The following is a 17,316-nucleotide window of genomic DNA, read 5'->3' as shown; positions in this document are numbered from 1 at the left end:
ACCAACAGAGTTATACCTCAAGGGGCATCGTCAGACACACGTTGGACATGGTGCTTAGCCCACAGTTTGAATTCACTGCCAACATCTCCTCTGCAAACCTTTGGGTGTGGAACGTTCTCAAGATGTTCTTTCAATGGTCAAATCTTCTCCAAAGATTGGACATCTATATTTAACCCCCCCCCCAATGCAATTTAATTATTAATCTGATACATTGCAGGATTTGATGGTTGCCAAGCCATAGTTAGTGTATGGCAATATGGAGTGATAGATTAGACCACTGTAAATATATTAAAACGTTAGCAGGTTTGATATAACATTTATGAAAGTATATAATTGGAAATTAGGATAAATTAGAGGGAAAACAAAGGGTTTGGAGAAATGAAATAAGATGCAAGAAATCGGGGGGGGGGGTGTGGAATCCAGGGGAGGGGTGAGGGGGGAAGTGTATATTGTATTTTTGGAAAAGTATTCAATTTATAAAATATTGTGATTATAGAATTTGAAAATAAAATATTAAAAAATATATATGGAGTGATAGATTATGGTGATTTTCAAACTTCCTGTTTTGTTTCTTTACAATGACTTCTGCTGGCACAATGGGGATTTCCTCCCTCATATTCCCCCCAAATTGGTAGTGGGGGTGGGGTCAGAAAAACCCTCAGTATAGCATGCAGGGGGGAGAGAGGGGAAATGTTCCATCTGGCACTATTGCCATAGCACTACACTGAATTCCTCTCTACATCTGGCAAGATTTGGTAGTGACCAGTAATGGGAATTAGTATTTTGCACCCTATGTAATTCTATATTTAAAGCCTGCCAACATCAAACAAAACCAAGAGGTGCTAACCCATCTAATGTACACAGATTTCACATGCTGAGATACGGTTTTTGCTTTTAAAATGGATAATGCAGAATGGCTGCATCAGGAAAATGAAATGTTGCATTTTAAACATTTGTGAATATTCATTTCAGATCTAGTTCCCTGCTCCTCCCCCCAACCCCCCCCCCAGCAGCCAGTGGGAATTGCTTGCAAAAATACCTACTAGGAGAAATGCTGCTGGATTTTCATGAGATCTTTTTGTTTGTTTGTTTTTAAAAAGTCAAACTGATGAGGAAATGCAGCAAATGAAACTGAAAATTGGAAAAATGAGAAACTGAGAGAACATGAAATTTTGACAGATCCATCCATCTCTATGCTCTGCTTTATCCAAACATTTTAATATTTGCATATCCTTTGGTTTATTTGACTCTATTATTTACACTCTGTACACCTATCCCTTCCAATCCTTTGAGAGACTCTAAACAAACAAACAAACAAACAAACAAACAAACAAAAAACACTTTGGTCTGCCCCCGCCCAAACCTCATTTCCTAATCATATCTGCAACCATCCCTTCCAGGCTGACTTTTTTTTAATAAAAAAAACCCAAAACAAATCAAGCCTGATTTTGTATACCTGATCTGGCCCCTTCCCAAAGTATCTTCCCCACTTAAAACAAATGGAAGGAAATGGGGAGGAGAGCATTGTCAGGAGACGAGCAAAATGCCAAGAGTAAAGAATTAATCTGCCTTTTTATAGGGAGTTAATGGACCATTTGGATACAGGATAAAGATCACACTATTCCAATACCAATCAAGAGAAATTTATTGGGGTGAAAATAAAAGCACAGTATACTTGCTTAGCACCTTATGCAGCTATCCTGCCCGGGCAGCGGGGTGGATAACAGGAAATGCTATTTCTTTGTTTTGAACGTGTACTTAAACAAATAAAGGGGGTGAGAACCTGAACAGAAAGATAGGAAGCTACCTTACACGGAGCCAGACAATTAGTCCATCTAGCTCAGTACAGTGGTACCTTGGTTCTGAAACTTAATCTGTTCTGGAAGTCCGTTCCAAAACCAAAGCATTCCAAAACAAGGCATGCTTTCCTATAGAAAGTAATGCAAAATGGATTAATCCGTTCCAGACTTTCAAAAACAACCCCTAAAACAGCAATTTAACATGAATTTTACTAACGAGACCATTGATCCATAAAATGAAAGCAAGAAATGATGTACTGCAATCACACGATCAGTAGCTGAACTGGGTTCCACACAGTCACAAAAACAAAACAAAAAGAGTCCCAAAAAAATGCAAAATAAATAGCAAAAACAGACAGACCTCAGGATAACACTCAAAAGGGAAGTGTGGCACTCAAACTGGAAGTTTAAAACTCAAATCGGAAGTGTGGCGCTCAAAATGGAGCACGTTCGGCTTCCAAAAAACCTTCGCAAACCAGAACACTTACTTCCGGGTTTGCAGTGTTTGGGTTTCAAGTTGTTTGAGTACCAAGGTACCACTGTATTGTTTACACTGATTGGCAGTGACTCTCTAGGGTTCTAGGCAGGCTTATCTGCTACATGCAAAGCAGGAGCCTAACCATTGAGCTACAGACCCTTCCGTCCGAATACATGCGGAGGGGGGGGGATTCAAGCAGGGCTGGTGTCAGAAATCAGCAACACCTGGCACTTGCCCAGGCCCACACCCCAGAAGGGACCCCACGGCTGACCCCAAGTCACTGAGCTCTCCTCCTTGCGGCCGCTGCCCTGTCGATGCTCCCTGTGAGCAGCAGTGACAAGAGGGGAGAGAAGGGAACAGCCATCTTCTACCCTCTCGACGGGGAGATTTGCAGGCTGGGGCCAGAGGGAGGAAGGCAGGACACAGTTAAACTATGGAACTCACTCTCACAAGAGAAGGCGATAGCCACCAACTTGGATGGCTTTAAAAGAAGACCGGACGAATGCGTGGAATCATAGAATTGTAGACTTGAAAAGCTGAAGGGTCATCAATTGCAACCCCCTGAAATGCAGGAATGCAGGAGGAGAGGGCTATCAATGGATACTAAGCACAATGACTATGCTCTGGCGCCACACTCGGAATGCTTCTCAATACAAGTTGCAGGAAACCACAGGAGAGGAGAGTGCTCTTGTGCTCGGGTCCTGTTTGCCCAGCCCTGTGCCCAATAAATGGGTGGACGGATGCCAGGCTAAAGTGCTGCCCTCCTATTAGCCTTCAGTGGCTAATAGAATCATAGCCCCAATAGCGCAAGCTGTTAGAGAAACTGCATGAGACCAGGCCACTGGCGGAGGAAGGAGGTGCGGTGGGTGCGGAACGCCCTGGGTGTCACCTGAGGGGGGTGACACCCCTGCCCTGCCCCCTGGGATGCTCCCCACTCGCGGCTAGCCCTGCCCCTGGGTAGCTCTGCCCAGGCTGGTAGGTTTGCTTGCTGAGCAGCAGAGAAGTAGATGTGTTCTGTTTTACACTAAGCTAAGACGTTTGGAAACATCTCATTTGTTACTGCAATTACTGGTGACTTGCAAAAAATAGTGGACGGCAATAACGAAACCTGCTATTTCAGGAGCTATATGGGGACAGCGGCTGTTCTTCTTGAAACTCAGACTTTCCCCCTCTTTCCCCTCCAGGATGAAAAAAACCAAATGATGACCACGAACGTGTGGGTGAAACAAGTGAGTCAACCAAGATGTTTTCCCCCCATCTTTCTCAGTTTCTCCCCTACATAGTACAAATGTCTCACTTTTAGGGAAGCTTTTAATGTTTAATAGATTATTGTATTTTAATACTTCTGTTGGAAGCTGCCCAGAGTGGCTGGGGAAACCCAGCCAGATGGGCGGGGTATAAATAATAAATTATTATTATTATTATTATTATTATTATTATTATTATTATTATTATTATTGTTATTATTATTTGTTGAGAAAATAGAGGGTGCATTCCAGTGGGACGTTTTTGAGGGCAAATGTGGATGCAGTTGCACAACTCCATTTCAGTGGTGCTCAGGACCTCAGTACTGGATTGTGTTCAGATATTTGTTCTCAACTTGCCAACTGATGTGTTTCTTCAATGAAAAAACAATGTGGAATTAAGAGGGGGAATGAGTCAACCAAAAATGGAAGGGAAGTTGCACCATTGAAGACAGAGCAAAGATTTCATTTCTAGCTACCAGCTGATATATTTCAGGTGCAAAGTCTATACATGAGTGACTATGCAATGCAGTTCTCCCAACCAAGTACTTCGTGCAAAAATGCATATGCTAGGGTGCATACAAAATGTGCATATTAGTGAAAATATATGCACTCAGTGCATCCAGCCTACGGCACCTTCCTTGCTGAACTTCAGGCACATAGCAAATACTTCCTTATTTCAGTAGGCCTTTAATAATAACAATAACAATTTTATTATGTATACCCCGCCCATCTGGCTGTTTCCCCAGTCACTCTGGGTGATCCATTTTCTCAAGATGCTAATTAGCTGTATTTTCACTTTTTAGTCCAATTAACTATGTAGATTTTTTTTAATGCACACTTTTGTTGGGGTTTATAGGAGTGGCACGATTATAAGCTACGCTGGGATCCCGAGGACTACGAAAACGTCACATCTATACGAATTCCCTCTGAGCTCATTTGGAGGCCGGACATTGTTCTCTACAACAAGTAAGGTGACATTCTGCACACATTTGCTTTGGAAAAGCAGCTTTAAAAGCTTTCCAGAAACCCACAGTCTCATCGGAAGCATTTTGGGTGTTTTCTTCTTCTTCTTCTTGGCGAGAGAAGGGTTGTTCAACGAGTTTCCGTTAAAAGCAGCTCATCTGTGAGGCCACCTTCCCTTGGAAGGGCCTGTTGGATATAGTCTGGTTGGGCTCTCAGTCAGAGGTGCTGGCTTGGGGAACATTGGGGAATGTTCAGCATTGTGCCCTGCTTGTGACATCATGTGCACAATGCGCAGCATTGGGAGGAGGCTGAGATTCGAGCCCAGTGCACCGAGCCTGTCGGTGGACCGGGGAAGCCTCTTGTCTAAAGCCTCTTGCCTAGCTAAACTATAAGTCCCATGTTCCTGACCGCCCTACAATGTTGTTTAAATCTGAGGAAACGGAGGTGATGATATTGGGGGGGGGGAGAGTAATAGATTTAGATGTGGTGGAAACTGCATAAGGCTGCCCCCTTCCCGTCAGAGTTGCCATGAGATGTAAGGTTTAACAAACTAAAAAAGGCTGCATTCCCCCACTTTTTGTTCATAGATCACCTCCCTCTTAAAAGGACCAAAACCACTGTAGCCAATGCATAAATATTAAATCCTGAATATCTGCTCCAAAACAGCCACTTTGGAATTAAAGCATGCCAAAACGAGAACAAATCATTCCTTTTTAAGTCGGCCATCTCTTGCTAAAGATTTACTTCTGATAGCCTCTGCAGGGTCTATGTAATTAATAATCCATTAGTACATGAGAATACCTTATGCTAAACGAAACAGCAGCATTTTAATATTATATTATTTGTTTCCTGGATCAGAGCCAAAGAAAGGGAAGTATTTGTTTTTGTAATCTTCGCACATATCGAACTATCGCATTTCAATGTCATGGAGCTGGGAGTTGGGACCTGTTGATTTGTTTCAGATTTAGCATTATGATTCTGGTCAGTGTGGAATCAGTAGCTCAGTATACCAGAACAAATGTGTATTTGGATACTATGAATCTGGGTCAAAACAATGCAGGGAAAATGCATAGCAGACTTGAGCTTAATCTAACTAACCTTGCAGTCCTATGCATCGGGTTGGGAGCTTGAGGCCAAATCTGGGTCTCTCTATCTTACCACTGGGATGCTCCTCAGGCCACACACCCCTCCTTAGCCACCCCCCTTATTGGCCCTCTTTCATGACCTCCTTGAGAGTTTTTGGCTGGGTGGAAAGTGTCCTCCAACTCTCATCACGGTTCTAGCTTTCCTGGGTGGAGGATAGAAAGTGGTGTTTGCATGTCGAAACTAAACTTCTGTACAAAGGTAAGATGTAGATTGTTTTGCTCTGCAAAAAAGGAGCAAATTCCCTGGATGAAGTTCCCTGGATGCCTAAGATCCAGGTTTGGGGCTAGTACTCTTTGGCGAGAGAACATAGACTGTAAGACCTTTAAAATATCCCCATCTAAGCTCCTTTCAAAGTTCCCCTCTTCCCTTAGCATAGAAAGAATTCGCACATTTGTTAAGTTAAAATGGTTTACTTACAAATTCTTCAAAGGTCAGGTGCATGTGCTTTTCTATTAAGAAAACACAGGCAGTAAAACTTAGGTGCCATAGTGGTAGATGTTTCTAAAATATTTGTATAGAAACACAAAGATGGCTAGCTTAAGCCACGTGGTCTGGGCTTGGAGCAACCAGTCCAGATTCTTTCCTGGTAGGGTTCACATGCTGGAATGGAAAAAACAAAGGCTTGATAACCCTTCTTCCCAAGGTGTGGAGGAGTGTCCTAGATAAGCCTGGCAGGAGAGCTTTCTCTATGGTCTTAACCCCTTCATGCCTTAATCAGATTTAAGCATGTTGGTTATAAGTTGCCCCACAGTCAGTTTGGAAAATATAATTTAAAATTCACTGTAGGGAACCAGTGAATGCCTTTCACTTTATGGGAGACATAGGCATAATAATAATAATAATAATAATAATAATAATAATAATAATAATAATAATAATTTATTATTTATACCCCGCCCATCTGGCTGGGTTTCCCCAGCCACTCCGGGCGGCTTCCAACAGATATATTAGAATACACTAATTTCTTAAACATTAAAAGCTTCCCTAAACAGGGAATCAACAAAGACTTTCAAAGGGAACACAGAAGCACATTATACCTAATTGAATCTTGAGGAAGGGAAAATATAAGGAGTAGTTCATGTGGCACAGTGAGGGGAGGATTATGATGAAATGATTACATGGGGAAATAAAGTATAAAGTCTTCTATTAAAGCATCAGTTAAAGTAGCTATTACATGCAATGATCAAAGCATGCAAGATTAAAATTGACTACAATTTAACCGTAGCTAACCCCCCCATTGGTCCACCTAAACTCCACTAACCTTATAGTTAAAGGCTTACTCCATTACAAGCTGTATAGTATTTTGACCCCAAAAAGTTAAGGAAACGTGACTTGTAGGTTTCTATTCCAAAGAGGAGAGAGGTTCATGTGAATTCAGGTGAAGGTTAGTAGAAATGAACTTGCTGGTGGGTTCTCCCCATCCCCTTTCCTCATTAATTTTTGGTTCTGTATTGGGAAATGGCAGGTCATGGGGCAGAAAATTCATCATACCCCTGGACTTGACTGTCTAGAACAGGCATCCCCAAACTTCGGCCCTCCAGATGTTTTGGACTACAATTCCCATCTTCCCTGACCACTGGTCTGGTTAGCTAGGGATCATGGGAGTTGTAGGCCAAAACATCTGGAGGGCCGCAGTTTGGGGATGCCTGGTCTAGAAGTACCACCTCTTTGTCTTGGGATGACCGTCATGTTCCTAGGATCTCACTAGGGCACCCTGTAACCAAGAGACCCTAAAAGTATCCAACTTCATATCTTCTTCACATTGTGGTCCATTGGGGCATGAGGTAGCCTAGCCTAGTCTCCATGGAGACAGCTTATTCATCTCCCCTCCTCCTGCCATTTCAGAATCCAGTGATCCAGGCTGAGGAAAATCTCTGCCTTCCTTTGCAACAGGAAGCAGACTGTTCCTGAACCACCGTTGTCAACCCAACGATAGCTTCCATTCCATAGTTCTGGTTCCATAGTTTTGTAGGCTCTGCTATCAGTCCCCTGGACACCCCCCCCCCCTTCAAAATAAGAGCAGAGCTAAAGCAGGCTCTGTATGTTTTGCTCCTGTGTGGCTTTCACACAGAAACGTCTGCAGTGCTTTAAGCTTTCAGCTTAGTTATTTACATTTGTTTTTCTAGTTTTATTTTAAATGGTTAGCTACCTTGGCTACAATCTCTGTGAAAAGGCGAGAGATCATTGAAAATGCAAAATCTGCCCTCCTTTCCGACTGCTGTTCACGGGATGACGTGTGGAAAACCATTGCAAAACCTTGTATTTGAGCAATGGATTCAAACTTCAAGAAAGAAGATTCCACCTAAACATTAGGAAGAACTTCCTGACAGTTAGAGCTGTTCGACAGTGGAATTTGCTGCCAAGGAGTGTGGTGGAGTCTCCTTCTTTGGAGGTCTTTAAGCGGAGGCTTGACAGCCATCTGTCAGGAATGCTTTGATGTTGTTTCCTGCTTGGCAGAGGGTTGGACTGCCTCATAAGGCATTGTTTCCAGGCCTTTGACCATTTTGGTTGCCCTCCTCTGGACACGTTCCAGCTTGTCAGTATCCTTCTTGAACTGTGGTGCCCAGAACTGGACACAGTACTCCAGGTGAGGTCTGACCAGAGCAGAATACAGTGGTACTATTACTTCCCTTGATCTAGACGCTATACTCCTATTGATGCAGCCCAGAATTGCATTGGCTTTTTTAGCTGCTGCATCACACTGTTGACTCATGTCAAGTTTGTGGTCTACCAGGACTCCTAGATCCTTTTCACATGTACTGCTCTCAAGCCAGGTGTCACCCATCCTGTATTTGTGCCTTTCATTTTTTTTATTTTTTTTTGCCCAAGTGTAGTACTTTACATTTCTCCTTGTTAAAATTCATCTTGTTTGCTTTGGCCCAGTTGTCTAATCTATTAAGGTCATTTTGAAGTGTGATTCTGTCCTCTGGGGTATTAGCCACCCCTCCTAATTTGGTGTCATCTGCAAACTTGCTCAGGATGCCCTCAAGTCATTGATGAAGATGTTGAATAAGACTGGGCCCAAGACAGAACCCTGTGGCACCCCACTAGTCACTACTCTCCAGGATGAAGAGGAGCCATTGATGATATCCCGCTTTATCACTACTCAAAGGAGTCTCAAAGCGGCTAACATTCTTCTTTCCCTTCCTCTCCCACAACAAACACTCTGTGAGGTGAGTGGGGCTGAGAGACTTAAGAGAAGTGTGACTGGCCCAAGGTCACCCAGCAGCTGCATGTGGAGGAGCAGGGACGCGAACCCGTTTCACCAGATTACGAGACTACCGCTCTTAACCACTACACCACACTGTGGGATAGGGGTGGAGCTGGCTCAAGAGGGTGGGGAGACTCTCTAGATTCTTCAGCAGCCTGCCTCATCTCTGTCTCCTGACCCCTCTCGTCCTGTCTTACCTCTGAGTCTGGACTCCTCTCTGCCACTCTTCTTTCTCACTAAGCCCTGTTACCTCTTCAGCTTCCAACTCCTCCTCCTCCCAGTCTGCTCCCTCTTCTCCCTCGGACCACTCATCATCGTCCCACCACCAATCCCCTGGCTCTGAGCCTTCTTCCCCGGGGGGTTCCCCAGCTGGTGCCTCCCACCACTCCTCTTCACCCGGTCACAACAGCAACAACAGGATCTTCTGGGTCACATCAATCTAGTTTGGCTGTAACTACAAAGAAAACATAAACACACAACTCGAAGCCTTTCGTGTTTCTTCCGCCGGGGAGAAATAAAGACGAGGGGAAGTGAAACTGAGATTTGAGATTTGTATCTTCCAGGGACGCATCCCCATAGTTGTTCAGTTATCCTCTCATCTTGCTTCATTATTGTCAAAAGCTTCTACCGTCGTTCTCTAGAGGACCAAATTAAATCAGTAACTGGCGAAGCTTGTTCCAGGGAGTATATATACTTGTCAAGATTCATGAGGAATCTAAAGCCAAATTAATATCCTAAGGGGGAATTAGTATGCGGTAGGATTTCTCTTCGGCAAGCTCTGTTAGATTAGTTCGAAGGCTCAGTGAATAGCAGCAGACCCAAACCTTGCCCTAGACCTTGGCAAAGGCGTGTGCCAATGGAGGCCTATGCCAATGAGGCTTCCGTTGTTGCATCTTTATTATTTATTTCTTTATACCCTGCCTTTCTCTCAGAAGCAGAACTTCAAGGCAGCTGAGAGAAATTAAAACAAAAAGAGATGAAACACAGATGGCTGAAACCATATCCAACATCCTGGTCAAAAAGTAATTGAACTATGTAAAAGAAAACCCATGTCAATTAAAATGCAGGTGGCGAATGGCGGGGACGGGACAAATAGTACAACACACCATTGAGAGCCTTTTCCTTAAAAGCAGTCAATTCCCAAAAGTCTGCTGGAATAAAGCAGTCTTCAGCTGGTGGCACAAGGAGAACAAGGTCTTGCCCAGGATTTCCCAAACTTGGGTCTCCAGTTGTTTTTGGACTACAATTCCCATCACTGGTCCTACTAGCTAGGGAATGATGGGAGCCGTAGTCCAACAACAGCCGGAGACCCTTTACAGCAGGGGTCAGCAAAGTTTTTGTGGCTTGGGCTGGTTCATGGTCCCGCAGATGCCGCGGTGGGCCGGAGTGCACACCGACGCATGCGCAAACACTATTTCCAGTGCTCCTTCCGGTGCAGAGGTGTGCGCAGCTTCCCATTGGTTGCAGGAGCTTCCTGCAGCCAATGGGAAGCCGGCCAGTGTCACAGAAGGCGGTCCCCGCTCAGCTCCATGCCGCGGCGCACAGGAGCTGACCGAGCATCAAGTGCCTGTCAAATGTCTCATTTTTCCTCTCTCCCTTCCTCCTCTTTCTAAGATAAGATAAGATATCTTTATTCTCTTGCCTATTGCAGGCTTCCCGTGGGCATCTGGTTGGTCATTGGATGAGATGGGCTACTGGCATGGTCCCGCAGGGCTGTTTTTATGATAGCAGCGCAATGTATATTCACTGAACACTGTTTGAAGCTCATTATGGGAAAAGGAATACACTTTTGGTCAGTTCTTCCAATGGCTTCTCTTCCACCTGCTGGCCCTGCCCTGTGCCAACATGCTGATCTCAATTACGAAAAGGGCCACCTTTGCCCTGTGCTCTCTTTGCCCCTTCCCTCTCTTCTTCTGCCAACTCTTTCTCCTGCTGTCAACAGGGAGGGAGCATTTTTTTTTTTTTTGCTTTATGAAACAGCAGCCAAACCATTCCTTACAGACAACTGCCGAGTCAGCAGGCGAAAGTCATTGTGTTTTGGTTTATTAAGACAATTCCATTTGTAGGAACGGCCGGGGGACTTGGCAGGCATTTATACCGAGGTATTTACTGCAAATTAAGAATGCACTGCCAAGAAATCTCAGTGAAGCAGGACGTGGAGGAGGAACCGGTCCAAGGCAGGATCCACTTGGTGAAGAGCCATAGCTCAGTGGAAGATATCCCTGCACGCAGAAGGTCTTGAGTTCAGGTTCTGGCACCTTTAATTGGGTGGCTCCTTACACATAATCGTTATCATAGAAAAGAGGGCACCAATCTGCATAACATTTGCACAGGCTTTTATAGATACACTTTTAGAAACAAATAGTGATATTTCTAGAGCCAACAGAAACATTTGCAGTCTACCAGACCTGGAGTGTCATAGACTCTATCTTCCTAGAGAGGTTAGCTGGACAGCTGACTGGCTGGCTAGAAACCCCTCCTTTTATTCTGCTACCTTTGTGGCTTCTGCAAGGCTTGAGGAGCAGAGGTCTTGCAAGGAGCTTGCCTGAAGGATTACCATGTAAACATGCAGGACTGAGCTAATAAACACAACCCATTGCCTTTGGAGTGCAATGGTTAGCGTGCTGGACTACAACCTGGGAGATCAAGGTTCAAATCCCCACTCAGCCACGAAGCTCCCTGGGTGACCTTGGACCAGTCACCATCTCTCAAGCAAACCTCCCTCGCAGGGTTATTGTGAAGATGAAATGGGGAGGTGGAGAACCATCTACACCACCTTGAGCTCCTTGGGACACACATTGAATAATAATTAGAGCCAGTGCACTGGGCTTAAAAGATTACTGGACAGACCAGAGGGATCAGGGTTCAAATTCGTTTGCTGCAGTGCAGTACTGTAGAAGTCTGCTCAGAAAAGCAAGCCCAGCTGATTTTAATGGGAGTACAATGGTGCCTCGCTAGACGAATTTAATTCGTTCTGTGAGTCAATTCGTTTTGCGAAAAATTCGTCTTGTGAATCCCATAGGAATGCATTGAATTTTCTTTAAAAAAATTTTTTTGCCCATAGGAATGCATTAATTGAATTTCAATGCATTCCTATGGGAAACCGCGATTCGCTAGACGAATTTCCTGCAAAATGAATTCGTCTTGCGAGGCAACCTCTGATCGCAAAACCCAATCGTCTAGCGAAAAATTCGTCTAGCAGGGCATTCGTCTAGCGAGGCACCACTGTAGCTCCCAGGTGAGTGAATCAAGGATTGCAGATCACAAGTCTATTTCGTTGACTGTCGTCTCACAATATAGTTTCATAGTACAATCCATGGGGAAGTTCTCCTGTTAAAATGCCTCGCAGGGTCCGCACACGGGCAGAAACATCACTTTGCTCATGTGCTCTTCCTGGATGCATAGAAACTGAAGCAGAACTAGGTTAGTCAAATACAGCTTCCCCCATCATCTAGCCCCTGGCTAAACATTAAAGAGGCACAACTGTTAACATTCAAATTGCAATATCCTCCAATTAAAGAAACCCTTTGTTCAGCAAATATTGGGTATGGAGGAAATTAGAGCTACATATTAATGAGTTAAGTGGGGGGGGGAGCATTCCCAACGTAACGCTGAGGAACAGATTTGAGGCCACCCTCGAGGGGGGGGGACCCAAAAACTCCAAGGCTGAGATAATACAACAATGCAAAGAGTCTGCTCTTGGAATAGCTAAAGATCCAGCAAGAACCCTTTCCCCTCTCAAGGGTGTCATAAAGCCCGTCACTCTCATGGGGAGCAGAAACACTCACGGGGTGATTGAAATCTGGTGGGACATGGCAGATCAAAACGCCAAAGTTCTATAACGTCACAGATAATGCCGTGTAAGGTAAAGGTAAAGGGACCCCTGACCATTAGGTCCAGTCGTGACCGACTCTGGGGTTGTGGTGCTCATCTCACATTATTGGCCGAGGGAGCCGGCGTACAGCTTCCAGGTCATGTGGCCAGCATGACAAAGCCGCTTCTGGCGAACCAGAGCAGCACCCAGAAACTCCGTTTACCTTCCTGCCGGAGCGGTACCTATTTATCTACTTGCACTTTGACGTGCTTTCAAACTGCTAGGTTGGCAGGAGCTGGGACTGAGCAACGGGAGCTCAGCCCGTCGTGGGGATTCAAACCTCCGACCTTCTGATCGGCAAGCCCTAGGCCAGGCATCCCCAAACTTCAGCCCTCCAGATGTTTTGGACTACAATTCCCATCATCCCTGACCACTGGTCCTGTTAGCTAGGGATCATGGGAGTTGCAGCCCAAAACATCTGGAGGGCCGCAGTTTGGGGATATCTGCCCTAGGCTCTGTGGTTTAACCCACAGCGCCACCCACGTCCTGACAATATAGTTTTTGGGAACTATAATGTTCCCATTACATGCATGCATTAAATGCGTTTCCTTAGGGCGTCCCTATTTTCATCGGAGAAATGCTGTAGGGTATGGAGTTATGTGACCCTTGAGCCAAGGTGATAATTAACTCTACAACCTTTAGAAGACATCTGTATAGCAGGGATCGGCCACCTAAGGCCGTCCTATTTTTTAAGTGCTGTACTTAATTGCACACACACAAGGATATTAAGAGAAATGCACACTGAAGTGCTGAGGGATCGCACACTGGCATGGAAATGTGGGGAATTGAACTTAAGAATGGGAAAAGGGGAACCCGGGAGAAGCTGAAAATGATGGATTCACCCATCTGTACTGAGGCAGGATTTGAATCTGAGTCTTCCTAGTCCAACCACAGGTCCACACTTGGTCTTTTCTTCCTTCATCTTACTGTGTGACTCGTTGCCTGTCAAACGTCTCATTTTTTCCTCGCTCCCTTCCTTCTCTTCCGCTTACACATTCTGTCTTGCTGATACAAACCATGGAGGTGCAGAGGGTTGTTTTCCACTCCTGGTGGAAATCCAGAAGCACATTGGAGATCGCTTTTGACAACACCATCTCTAATGCTGCCTTCTGTGTACTGGTCTGATATTAATAGCAGAAAAAGACAGCTGGGGAACATGCAAAGGAGGCAATGACCTGCTTTAGGAATTCCTTTATCCTCCTGTGGTCAGGCACTAGGAACCAATTATGTAAAGTTCTCCGGAACAGTCATTTTTCATTTGGATCATGAAAAGTGAAAGCTCCCTTCGTCCCCCTGTTTCTCATCTCCCACTCCTGCTCACATTGTGCTCTTCACAGTCCCATGCTTTCCCCACATGTAAAAAAAAATTAGATTAGATTAAAGCAAGGAAATCCACAAACCTTGTAATAATGGCTTCCAGTATTAGAAAATTGGAGCAACACGGTTTGCCGCAGCTGCCCCTTCCTTCCATTCATTTGCTTCTCTCCACTTCCATCCCCTCCATGAACCTCTGACATGGAAAATATCATCGCAGAATCATAAAGCTGGGGTGACCTCAGAGGTCATCGAGTCCAACCCCGCGCTGATGTGGCAGGGATGTTTCGAGTGGCTAATTCTACCCCATTTCAGTCTCGCGAGCAAAGTATAGGTCTGTTTCATCCTATTGTATGCCATTACATTGTATACATTGCTCATGTGCTTTTTATATAAGCCACACACTTCTTACATAAATGCGCCTTTTGCTTATGTGAAAAACCCTTTTTTTTTGCGGATGCTTTTTGTGAATGGAAAATGCACACCAAATCTTGAGAAAGATGTAATCCATCCGAGAGCTGCATTCAGATCTACAAGTGAGTTTCGGAGCAGTGCAGCAGGTCTCCTGCAAAAAGCAGACTGACCCTATCCCTCACCCCTGTTGCTAGCAAATGCAGGAAATCTAGCACTACAATATTCTTGACAGGCGTTTTAATTCCTTCTCCACTTATTTTTGTATGCTGCGGGTTGAACCTGGTGTCTCTTGCAAATTTCTCTATGAGATACCTGGTCCACCCTTCTCAGATGAGTGTGTGGATCGGGAATTAGGTAACCTCCAAACTTTGTACTTCTTAGAATCATAGAACTGTAGAACTGGAAGGTACCACGGGGGTCATTTAGTCCAACCCCCTGCAATGCAGGAATCTTTTGCCCAACATGAATATTTATACCACACTTTAAGAGCAGAGGAAAACACCCTAGGAGGAGATGGGAGGAACTCAAGAAATTTAAAGCTGTAGCAAACTGAGCATCCAAACTGAATAAAGGGATGTTAATGTTGTTTGAGGACTGGATTTCCTACTTAAACCCACAGTGGAACAGAGGAAGGTAGCAGAACAGAACTGAAAGTGTGGAAAGAACCTTTTTCCTGCAGGTTTTTGCAGAAGCAATAGCTCTCATCAGAAAGCAAAGGCCTGCAGAAAAGAGAGATTCTGCCTTCAACTTGAAATAAATTATTAAATCTGCTCCACATAGAAGCCATGCGTCTCTCCAGCCATCGTCTCCCCAGACAGAACTCATCAAGGGGAAACCATGTTACATTTGTGAAAAGTACAGATTCCCGCCTCCCCACCCTCCCTTCCAACTCTGCCAGGTTGCTTCAATGCACAGATGTAATGCGACAGCAACAACACGAGGATTAGATTGCTTTTACGTGCCTTTGGTGGGGTGGGGTGGGGTGGTTTCTTGGTACAGAGAAAACGAGGAGAGGCGGTGTGTGTGTGTGTGTGTGTGTGCACTCACCTGAGAGGTGCAGCAGGAGAAGATGATGAGAACGGAAGGTTTCTGAGAACTTGAGATGGGCCCTGATCCGCGCTCGCTCTATTAGATGATATCCTTTCCTTCACAGTAGGTGAGCGGTCAATTCTGAGGACCAGATTAGAGGATACATTTGCTATGGGCTGGCACCCGTCAGTGTGGGCTCCCTGAGGGTTAACCCTTCCTGTAGGTAGAGTCATCATCATGATGTTGTTGGCATCTGTCTTGGGAGCCAAGGGAGGGATGCACCTTTGGGGGTGAGGTCAAGCTGTGGGAAGGTTGCATTGCCTGCGGTGGCCGCAGAGACTGATACAGGAGAGACATGTTTTGTTGCAACTGGGGCAGAGGAAGGCGTCCGATTGTGCTGCTGCAGATGCACGATGGCGTTTCTTCTCTCTGTGCTTCTCCGAGCCATCATTTCTCCTCTGGTGGCTGCTATGAATGCACGGCCTGTCTGTCTGTCTGTCTGTCTGTCTGTCTGTCTGTCTGTCTGTCTGCAGAGTGACATGGCTGATAAAGGGTTGAATGTTAATGTTGTTTGATGGTTCAGTAGCTCACGTATCATCTAGTTTAGTCCTCAGTTCCAACCAGGGGTGCCAACATGAATTTAAAAAGATAAAGGTAAAGGCGACTATGGGGTTGTGGCGCTCATCTCGCTTTCAGCTTTCCGGGTCATGTGGCCAGCATGACTAAACTGCTTCTGGTGCAACAGAACACTGTGACGGAAAGCAGAGCACACGGAAATGCCGTTTACCTTCCCACCGCAGTGGTACCTATTTATCTACTTGCACTGGTGTGCTTTTGAACTGCTAGGTTGGCAGGAGCTAGAACAGAGCAATGGGAGCTCACCCTTTTGTGCGGATTCAAACTGCCGGCCTTCTGATTGGCAAGCCCAAGAGGCTCAGTGGTTTAGACCACAGCTCCACACATGTCTCTAAATGAATAAAATATTGTGGGGAGCAGGTAAGCCCCACTCTACACAATCAATCGCATGACACGGTGCAATGCCTATCAACTTTGGAGGGGGGGGGGCAAAGAGCCCCGGGAGTTGGCTGCTATGGCCCCAACCACTCACCAACAGAACAACAAAGGAGACCACCTGTTAGGGCAATGCGAAAGGGGATCAAGAAGAAAGTTTGAAGCATTGGGGACTTTTTGGTTTAGAAAAAAGGCAAGTTAGAGGTAACATGACAGAAGTTATAAAATTATGAATGGAGAAAGTGGAGAAAGAAAACTCAAGGGCATCCAATGAAGTGGAATGTTAAAAGATTCAGGAGAGATTAAAGAAAGCACCGTATTTTCCCATGTATAACACGTCCCCGTGTATAAGACGCCCCCTATTTTTTGGGGACTCCAAATTAAGAAAATGGGGGAGGGGAGATTGCCCATAGTTGTTGAGCTTTTTTGGGGGAGGATTGCCAAAAATCGCTCACCCGCCTGAAGTACGCTGCCACTCGCATTTGCCGCCTAGCATCTGTCCCCTCACCGGCAGAAGCCTCCCATCGCCTGCCCGATTGACGTAGCGACAGCCAATCAACACAAGCCCCTGCCAAAGCAACCAATAACACACCCGATAGCCACTGACAATCTCCGGCTTGCGGCAGCAACCAATCACCCCCCCCAATGCACTATCCGTTTATAAGACTCCCCCCCCCATTTTAAACATAATTTTTAAAGGAAAAAAAACACCTCGACTTATACATGGAAAAGTATGGTACTTCTTCCTGCAGCAGAGAGTTAACCTATGGAACTCCCTCCCACAGGAGACAGTGGTGGCCGCCGGCTTGAATAGCTTCAAAAGATAATTA

The 17,316-nt window shown here is 45.2% G+C and overlaps 1 protein-coding gene across 1 annotated transcript in view; it reads left to right on the top strand.

Annotated features, from left to right (window-relative positions):
• The window catches only part of CHRNA4 (cholinergic receptor nicotinic alpha 4 subunit), a 67,705-nt gene that overhangs the window by 29,097 nt on the left and 21,292 nt on the right, over nucleotides 1-17,316 (top strand). Inside the window, exons 3-4 of the mRNA XM_035122596.3 lie at nucleotides 3,462-3,506; nucleotides 4,381-4,490. Of these exons, the coding sequence (XP_034978487.2) occupies nucleotides 3,462-3,506; nucleotides 4,381-4,490 (155 nt within the window). The remainder of the gene's footprint in view (nucleotides 1-3,461; nucleotides 3,507-4,380; nucleotides 4,491-17,316) is intronic.

The sequence above is a fragment of the Zootoca vivipara genome, chromosome 7, assembly GCF_965207765.1.
Source record: "Zootoca vivipara chromosome 7, rZooViv2.hap1.1, whole genome shotgun sequence".
In the NCBI taxonomy this organism is placed as follows: Eukaryota; Metazoa; Chordata; class Lepidosauria; order Squamata; family Lacertidae; genus Zootoca; species Zootoca vivipara.
This window is presented reverse-complemented; position numbering and strand designations above follow the sequence as displayed.